Here is a 9164-nt window from a genome sequence, read left to right as displayed (position 1 = left end):
CCAGGTGCCTGGAAGGAGCTTAGGAGCCTAACTTAAGAGAGTTAACACAGGAAAACTTCAACTGCAACTAACCATGTCTAAGGAATCCCTGTGGAAGTGGTCAGTGTCATCAGGTAAGAGTTACAACCGCTCGTGTATACCCATACAACCCGACTCCTGGCACGCTTTCCTGGCCCACCGCCTTCACTTTAACATCTTTCATCAGAGGAGCCCCAAGTCCAAGACTCCTCCTTTGTTGCCTCTAGTCTAGGGTGCGAGGCTCCCTCCCTGAGTTCCGGATGCTCTGGCTCAAATCCCTCCTCTCCTCCTACCTGGCATCCCCTCCAGGCCGCAGGGAGCGGAGCGGCCAGGCCCACCTCTGCGAAGCCCTCCTCCAGGCCGAGGCCGAGGCCGGGCCCAAGCCCAGGGCCAAGCCGGAGCCTGAGAACTTGCGTGCCCTCTCCATGGCGCGTCCAGCTCTCCCCCCGTCCGCCTACCCTTCCGGCTCCACTGCAGCCAGCCCAGTAGTCTACCAGGCCCCACCCCGCGGCAAACCTGTCCCCCGGAACCCGGGCCGGCCCGACCAGTTCCACGGCCGCCGCTGCCAGAGTGGGGCGGAGCCGTTCCCTGGGAGGCCACCGGGCCCGCCAGCCTCCCAGCGTCCCGCCAACCCTGAACTGCTTTTTTTTTTTTCTAATTTAGAATGACTGCAGCAGAGGGGGCAGCAACTGTCTCGGGGAAGGAAACCCCCGCAGCCGCCACCTTCTCAGCCCCCTAAGCGCTCCATCCCACCCTTTCTCTGTACTTTCCGATCGGGGCACACACTTGGCACTCCCCCTGATGGTGGAACTTGTCCCTGCAGCTACCTCAGTCCCTCCCTAGGGCCCTAAGGGCTAAGAAAGGGCCTCAGACCCCAAAGACAATTGATGAGGGCTGTATCTCTTCTTTGCCATACTACAAGGGAAGACCTGTGGCTAGCCAGAAATGGAGTCCCATTCTCCTCATCCCTAGGGAGGATGAAGCTGTGGGAGTCTTACCTGGTGAAGTCCTCCTCAGCCATCATGTGCCTAGGGATAGGAGAGTAGCGGGCAGGGGGAACCTGAGGAGGAGCAGGGTAGCTGACCTTGCTCTCCACAGCCCCAAGGTAACCCAGGCTGGAATTATGGCTTATGTGGTTATCAGCCAAGGCAGTAAAAGCTGGAATCAAGAAAAGGAGAGAAAAGTTCAGAGACCATTCCATGTGGGTCCCTACCCCACCCCGACAAGGACTGTGCCCCACACCCTACCTCCGGTGCAAAAGCCACCAAGAGATGTTGATTCCTCAGGCCTCTCCTCCCCTCTCCCCACCCCACCCCCACCCCCAGGTTCCTCCTCCACAGTCCCTTTCTGAATCCTGGGCTCACTCCTGTGAGTCTTAGAAAGAGCTAAAGTCAAGCAGTCTACAAAGAAAGGCATGACTAGAGGTGTGACTAATAATAATCCCTCACATCTCTATAGCCTAATACGGTTTTTCAAGGGCTTTCTTGTCCATGATCTCATTTGATCCTTGCAGCAGTCCTATGAGGAAGGCAGCACATATATCATTAGCTCCTTTTTGCCAAAGAGGAAACTAAAGACAGGTGAAAGGGACTCGTCCAAGGCACCCAGCTATAAGGGGCAAACAAAGCTGGGATGTGGACTCAGTTCTCCTGAGCACTAGTCTTCTGCGCTTACTCACTCTCTGAACAGGGGGTTTGAATTCTTTCCCCTCCAGAAACCAGGATGGGCAGGGGCTTAAGACCAGGGACAGGGCAGATGGGTACGTACTGCTGGCGTAGTCAGGGGGTGCATACATGTCGTTGAGGTGGAGGCTGCCTGGCTTGGCCACCTTCAGATACACCATATCAGATGTGTTCTTCAGTGAAGCCACAGCTTCCTCATGCCTCACATCCTGCAGATTGGTGTTGTTCACCTAGAAGAGGAGAGGCCTTAGGGCTGGCACTTGGGAGAAGGGAGGGCCTTTCCAGGTAACCCTGAAGGGTGCCCTTTCTGTGAAATTCGACAGTGCTCTAGTAGGGGCCCAGTATAGCGCTGTGAGAAGTGGAGAAGCATGACATAGAACAGGTGAGGGAGTCTTAGCCATGAAAAGAACTGGGTAGGGCCTTGGTATCTGAGTACACACAACTCAGATGATGCTCTTGAAATGCCCCATGATGCTAGTCCCTGAGTGAGGTTCAGGTGGAGGGAGAGGCTCCTAGAGCCCCACCTCCCCACCCTACCATTTGGGCATCCCCAGGAAGGTTGTCTCACCGCCAGCAGTCGGTCCCCAATCTGTAGGCGTCCATCCTTCTGAGCAGCACCCCCCTCGATGATCTTGGTGATGTAGATGCTATTGTCTCCCGGGATGTGCTGGTTGCCAATCCCCCCAGCAATGCTGAAACCCAGGCCTGGGTGGGGGCCCGAAGGGAGTGGGAGAGGGCCACAAGGAGAAGTTAGCGTGCTCAGTCAATCCCAGACCCAACTCCCCACGCAGCCAACCCCCTGGCCCCACAGGAGCTCCCCCCAGGGATCCCAAACACTAGGCTGCCATCCTGAGGTCAGTAAGGGTGAACGAGATGTGAGGTCAAGGAAGAAGCCTGTGAGCTAGAACAGGGAGTCAGGCAAGGAGTAAGGCTGTTCCCTTCCATTTCCTGAAGAGCCAACCAGGGGCTTCTGGCCAGAGCACAGGAACCCAGAGGGCCGCACCTTTGGGTCCTTTGAGCAGGTTGACCTCCATGATAGTCTCGGGTGGGGGCTGTCTCCTCCGCACCACCAACCGCACCACGGGGCCCGCCTCCTTCAGCGCCTCCACGGCCCGGCTGTGCACCACCTCCGACACATCCACCTCATTCACCCGAAGCACACAGTCATTCACCCTGCAGGGGAAGCCCAAGAGACATCCTGCCACCGCCCCTCCACCCCCTCTCCCACCACATCCTCCTTCCTTCCCCTCCCCTCCCCTGCCCCCTCTCAGCTCTAATAAAAAGGGTCATCCTGCCAGGTAGCCCTCTTCCCCTCATCTCCATCTTGCCCCTGCTACCCGCAGCCTTGCTTCCAGGCCACCTCACCCCAGCCTCCCGTCCATGGCAGCTGCTCCACCAGGGATGATCTTGGTAATAAAGATGCCAGGGTCATCAGGGACATGGGGGTTGTCGATGCCACCTGCAATGCTGAAGCCCAGGCCAGAATTGCCCTGCAGAAGGGGGCAAAGGGGAGCACAGTCTGCTCACTCAGAGGGCATGAGGGAGGGTCCTTGATTTCCTCACTTCCTCCAACCCCTCAGAGAGGGTTCTCCAGGCCTCAGAGGGGGCCATGGCAAACCAGCACACAGCTTCCCAGCCTGTGCTGACCATTATAGCACAGAAGACTCAGCGAAGCTAGCCCCTTCCCAGTTCCCCAGGCCTCAGAGAGCAAGGTCAATTAATATTTGTTAGTTGGTTGATTGATTGGTGCAGTATGTGGCCTCTGAGGGGCGCTGTTTCCCCATCCTCTCAGTGCAGGTTCCCCCCCACCCCCACCCCATGAGTCTTGAGACCCAGGTTCAGGGCCCTTCCTTTTCAGGTTTGAACCCTCCCCTTCCCTTTCATCCTGACCCACTGGCAGACTCACCCGCTCAAGTACTATCTCCTCATACTTGAACATGCCGTCGCTGCCATTCACCTAGGGGGAGACACAGGCTCTGAGTGATTCCTGCCCTCCCCCCCATCTCCTCCTGCTCAACCTGCTCCTCCCCCACTCCCCAAAGAGTAGGAGCCCCAATTGCCCCGAGACCACCTCTTGGCCACCGATGGGGACAGGCTGACCCTGAGGAGACCACATCCTTCGCTTGCTTCCAGCCATATCAGGCCAAACCCATTTAGCCCAGATCAATTGTCTGGGACTGAGCTAGCCAGTGGTGCACCCACTGAGAGGCTGGGCTCCAGGGCTTCAGAGTTCACTAGGAGGGGTGCAGGGCTGGCCTGAGGGGGATGGCAGAAATGGAACATGGCAGGCAAACCACGCCACACCTCACATTCAGGGGGGCACCCAGTGGCCTCAATGGGGACCTAGTCCCCTTCTGAATCATAGCTCTCCCTGACTCAGGGATCACAGACTCCCACCATGTCAGAACTGGTAGGACAACAGACACCATCTTGTCCAACCTCCCTCATGTGACAGATGGTGACAATGTGGCCCAGAGAGGATACAGGTTGTACCTCAGAGCACACTGGGAGTTAGTGGCAGGGCAGGGGCTAGAACCTGGATCTCCAGATACTCTTTTGATTACATCAAGCTGCCGGGGCTACTGATGTTTTGGCCGCTCATTTCCTTCCCCAGCAGAACTCATGAGAAAAGGAAAGTTGCACCCTTCAGAATACCCCAGGAATCCTCATTCTGTGTCTCCTCTGTGTTCCCAGGAACCCAATTCTTCAAATGGGCAGAAGGAGTCAAAGTCCGACTCCATTTTCTACCAAGGGGCTTTTGATCCAGAACCCTTTGTGTTTCCCAGCAGAAAAAGCCTGGGTAGGATCTGGTTGGGAGTCAGAGGCAAAGCCAGGGGCAGGAAAGGAGTAGAGTGGGCAAGATTCCCCATGAGGGAGAAGCTAATAACCCATTGGACGACTAGCAGCAGTGTCCATGGCCTCCAGTATACAGTAGCCATGGGAGGAAAGGCAAGGGAAGAGGATGGAAACAAGGATTGTTCTGACCAGCCCACAAAAGTGGCCTCCCAGACAAGACATACTTGGTGGCCATTGTCAAGTGAAAATGTGATCCTGGAAAGACAAGTAGTACCTGCTTCCTGGCTCCCCCTCTCATCCCCAAGAATGGAGGAACTCCCTCGCCTCTCTCCCCGGGTATCCCAGCGCCCCCTCCTTCATCTTTCTCTGGCCACATTGCCTCTTTCCTGACCCCTGGTGTCATCCTCTGAAGGGAGCTGTAAACCTAGGGTGGGGGCTCCTTCTCATGCCCTGTTCTGCTCTCCCTCCACGCAGCTTTGGCTTGGAGAAACAGGGGGCAGGAGGAGGGCTGACTAGTCATGCCTCCACCTTTTCAGGGCCTGACCCCAGGACTTTATGCCCTGCAGCCCTGGGAGTTGGTGGGATTGACTCCAGATGCAGCCCCACTCTGGTCCCTGATCCCAGGAGGAAGAACCGATTGCCTTTCAGAGCCCTGAAACCAAAAAAGCTTCCTAAAGAAAGATGCAACAGACACACAAGCAAAAGTACACCCATGCAGCTCTCGTATGCATCTGGTATGCCATGTGTTTCCACATGTGATAAGCCATGCTTCCAGCCCAGCTCCAGTGAGGCCCAGAGGCTCCCGGCTCCTGCTAGTCCATCCTCCAGCCTCCCACTGCCCCGCTCGGGGCCCCAGCCTCCGGGGCCGGAGCCATCTAGGGAGCAGCCCTGGCAAAGAAACCTTGACCAACTGGCCTACCCTTGGGACTGGAACCTGTCTGCCAGTTGAGCAGGACAAACATGAGAGAGTGTTTGCAAGGGTAGGGCCCCAGGATACAGGGGAAAAGGAAAGAGGGGGACTCACTGGAGAGGGCAAGAAGCCAAGGCAAGGGACACGGGAAGCAGTAAGTGTGGACAGACAGAAGCCAGTACTGAGGACTCCTCTCCCCGGGAAGTCCCCACCCTTGCTCCTGAGTGAGAGCACCTTCTATCCCCAGAGGAGGACAGAGGTGGCCAGAATGGTCACCACCTTGGGGCAGTCAGCACCTGCCCTCCACAGCAAAGCCTCCTTCTCCTCTCTCCCTAACCTGGGGGCCGCAGAGCCAAATAACCAGACAGGCCCTCCGCTATGCATGCCAAGGACCTGGCTCTGCCGGCCCAGCCTCCATTTTGCTGCTTCTCCCACAGATGCTCCTTCCATTTTCTAAGCTGGCAGTTTAGATTGGGAGTGGAAGCCTGAGTTGTGCCCAGCACCCAGGGGTTCCCAAGCTGTGCCAAGTCAGGGCTCGGGGGCCAAGTTCTCTCACATCTGGAGATGCCCAAGGGGGACATGCCCCACTGGGGCCAGTCCTGCACCAGGACAGCTGCCCCTTGCTTGGCTCCAGGCACCATGCCTGCTCTGGAGCAAAGAAGCTTGCTTGCTTCAGTCCCCCCACCCCCTCCCCTTGGACCCCCCAGCACACACACACTTCAGAGCTGCTTGGACAAAAGAGTCCGTCCTTCTCAGCAGCCTCTCAGCCTTGCTTGGGACGTGTCTCTTGCCTCCTCCCGCTCCCCTCCCTTGCCTGTCAAGCGCCTCTCACCAGGGACACCACACGCACACACACACACACACACACACACACAGGCACACGCGTGCACACACTTGAGCCACATGCTCACACACACATACATGTAGCCACACACACAGGCAAACACAGCTATCTCTGCAGCCTCATCTACAGAGACACCTCCACATTCAAAGAGATATCCCCACATGTCCATGTGCACATTCACACACAAAGGGACTGGGACGGAAAGGGACCCATGGCATTGAGGGAAGAAGCTCAACGAGCCGAGCACATGGGCTCCTCTACATAGATTCACAGGAGCTCCATTGCCTTCCTCCCCACACCTTAACATACATACACACATACACACATATGTCCCCCCTACGCAGAGCACCATGCCCCCTCCTCCTCTCCTGTGAAGACACACACCACACACAGCCCCCGCGGAACCTCCCGCCCCCTGCCAGACACAGAGACGCTGCTAATCCCCCCCGCCCCCCACACTGAGACAGACCCAATTCCCCCACACAGGAAAATGTGCCCCTCCGCCATACCTTCACCTCCTGACACACACAGCTCCTCCCAACCCCCTCCAAATGGAGACCCCCCAAACAGACACACACAGGGAAGCACACATTTCTAACCGCCTCTCTTGCCCCAGGTGAAATGCTAGGGCACAGGGTCCACTGGCTTGAAGCCTCCAGGAACCCCTGCTGCAACCCCAGGCCTCTAGGCCTCCACTCTCCAGCCCCCCTGGGCTGCCCCACCGCTCTCCCCAACCATTGCTGGTCCATACCTGCTCATACCAGTCCCGGTTGGTACAGGTGCACTCGGGCCACCAGCTGGGGCCACTGCCGTTGAGTTTGGGGGTGCTCTTGCCCGGGACTGCCTTAGGGGGCACTGGCCCCACATCCCGGCCGGTGGGGATGAGCTTGGCCTTGGTGCGGGTTGTAGGGGTAGCCCCTGCCTGTGAGGGCAGGGTCTGCGAGCTGTAGCCCCCATAACCCGCGCTGGCCCCATTGCCCGCACCTGGCCCATAGGGGTCGGGCACCTGCCAGTCCCCATAGCCAGGAGGCTCGAGGCGCCGCAGGGCAGCCAGGCGGGTCACCTCATAGCACTCCGGGCACTTACAGCAGTGCTGGTGCTTGTGCATGGCACTGCCCCCCGCCGCCCGGACCCCCCAGCCCACGCCGGTTTCCACACCGCCGCCGCCGCTGGGCTCCCGGGCACACTCACACTGCTCGGACCAGGAAGGGGGGGGCACCCGTGGGGGTGCTCTGGCGGAGCGGGGCCTGGGGCCGGGCGGGCGTCCCGGGGCTTCTGCCCCCACGCTGCCCCGCACCCACGGCTCCCCCTCCAGCACTGGCGGCTCCGTGTCGCCCGTCGTGGCTCCTGGGCCAAGGCCCAGCGGCAAAGAAGAAGCGGAAGCCTGGGCAGAGGCTGGGTGCTGAGAGGACCGCTCCTTCACTGGTCCCCAGGATGGATCTGAGTGGAGTCAAGAGCATCTCTCCCTGGCTCCCTTCTCAGTTGATTCCAGCCAATCAGCGTGCAGAGTCAGGCAGCGGCAGCGGCAGCGGCAGCGGCAGGAATGCTAAACAGCGGCTCCTTAAAGGAACAGAGGCAGTGGCGCCCCCAGGCTCAGCCCTAGCTCTCCAGATTATCTGGGGTACCGCCGACCCTAAGGCGGGGGCAGGGGTCTGGGGCCACGGGCGAGCTCAGCCCCTAATCTAATGCCCCCATATCTCCAATTTCAGCCCATCCTCTGCCCACTCCATCCCACCCCACTTCCAAGAGGGAATTGCAGGGAGATGCTCAATGGGTCCCTGGGCTTGCTCTGAGCTGGGGCTACCAGAAGTAAAGACTTGAAGCAGCAGAACGGACCAAAGGGACGTTGGAGCAGGGCAAGGAAGGTGATCTTTCTTAACAGGGGAGCAAGGAAGAGGGCAGCATATGAGGCTACTCTCCTGCTAGTGCCCCCTCCTCAAGACTATTGTTCTCTCAGCCTCTAGGCCCTGAAATGACCGCAATCTCACACTTGACCTGCTTCCATCACTAGTGAGGGGCTCCAGCCTAGAACAGAAGGAAAGGAAAGTTGAAAGCTCTTGTCCCTGGCCCACAGGCTCCTGTCTCCTTCACCCCTCTCCTGCACGTTATGATGGGAGAAAAAGCTTCAGGATGCCAAGAGGAAAGAGAGTCTAGGGCAGAAGGAAAGGTAAGAAGAGATCTGAAGTGAGAGAAACCATTCCAGGGGGCCCGGAGAAGAACTTAGGAATACTTGTCGAAGGACATCTCTTTAGCCTCCCTGGAGCAGCCTGTTGGGGGATGGAGGAAGAATGGCATGCAGGGAAGACCGTCTTTTTGCTGTTCTTGTTTTGTCATTGGCTACCAGTTATTGAGTCTTCACAAAGTCCTAAGTGCTTTACATGCAACAAAAACCTTACCAAGGTGCTACTGTCATTATTTTAATTTTACCAATCGAGAAATTGAGGGTCAGAAATGTCACTACACCTATTAACTCTATACTGAGGCTCAGAGATGGTAGTACAGCTGGAAGTGACAGAATAGGATACAGATCCTGGCTATTTGATTCAAGAGCCCATGCTCTGAATCACTCTAGTACAACAGGTTTATTCTAAGTTCTCCTGTAGAATGTAGATATCAGTTCAATCCCACAAACAGTCATTGCACACCTACTCTATGCAAGACCTCCACCTAGGTCCTAGGGATACAGAAATTCATTCTTAATTCAATGAACATTCATCTGACACTTGCTATGTGCAGACACTGTTCCGTGATTTGGGGTCATAGAAGCAAACAGAACAAAACACAATAAATCCCTGCCCTTGGGGAGCTTATATTCTAGTGAGAGGATACAGACAAAAACTAGTATAATAAATAAGATAATTATAGAATATGTAAGGTGGTAACTGCTGTGGGGAAAAAGAGAAAAGTCGATCAG

General features: G+C 57.0%; 1 protein-coding gene across 5 annotated transcripts in view; it reads right to left on the bottom strand.

Annotated features, from left to right (window-relative positions):
* The window catches only part of DLG3 (discs large MAGUK scaffold protein 3), a 57272-nt gene extending 49914 nt beyond the window's left edge, over positions 1–7358 (bottom strand). For 2 of the 5 annotated variants that reach the window (XM_042974485.1, XM_042974486.1), the window contains exons 1-8: positions 7002–7358; positions 3903–3956; positions 3607–3657; positions 3066–3190; positions 2704–2873; positions 2269–2405; positions 1786–1930; positions 1017–1176 (exon numbers count right to left, since the gene is read on the bottom strand). In XM_042974485.1, coding sequence (XP_042830419.1) covers positions 1017–1176; positions 1786–1930; positions 2269–2405; positions 2704–2873; positions 3066–3190; positions 3607–3657; positions 3903–3956; positions 7002–7358 — 1199 coding nt within the window. The remainder of the gene's footprint in view (positions 1–1016; positions 1177–1785; positions 1931–2268; positions 2406–2703; positions 2874–3065; positions 3191–3606; positions 3658–3902; positions 3957–7001) is intronic. The other 3 variants (XM_042974484.1, XM_042974488.1, XM_042974489.1) reach the window with 2 other exon arrangements.
* Positions 7359–9164: the final 1806 nt, after the last annotated feature.

This window comes from Panthera tigris, chromosome X (assembly GCF_018350195.1).
Source record: "Panthera tigris isolate Pti1 chromosome X, P.tigris_Pti1_mat1.1, whole genome shotgun sequence".
NCBI classification, from domain to species: Eukaryota; Metazoa; Chordata; class Mammalia; order Carnivora; family Felidae; genus Panthera; species Panthera tigris.
The sequence above is the reverse complement of the archived record's forward strand: the minus strand, read 5'-3'. Positions and strand labels throughout refer to the sequence as shown.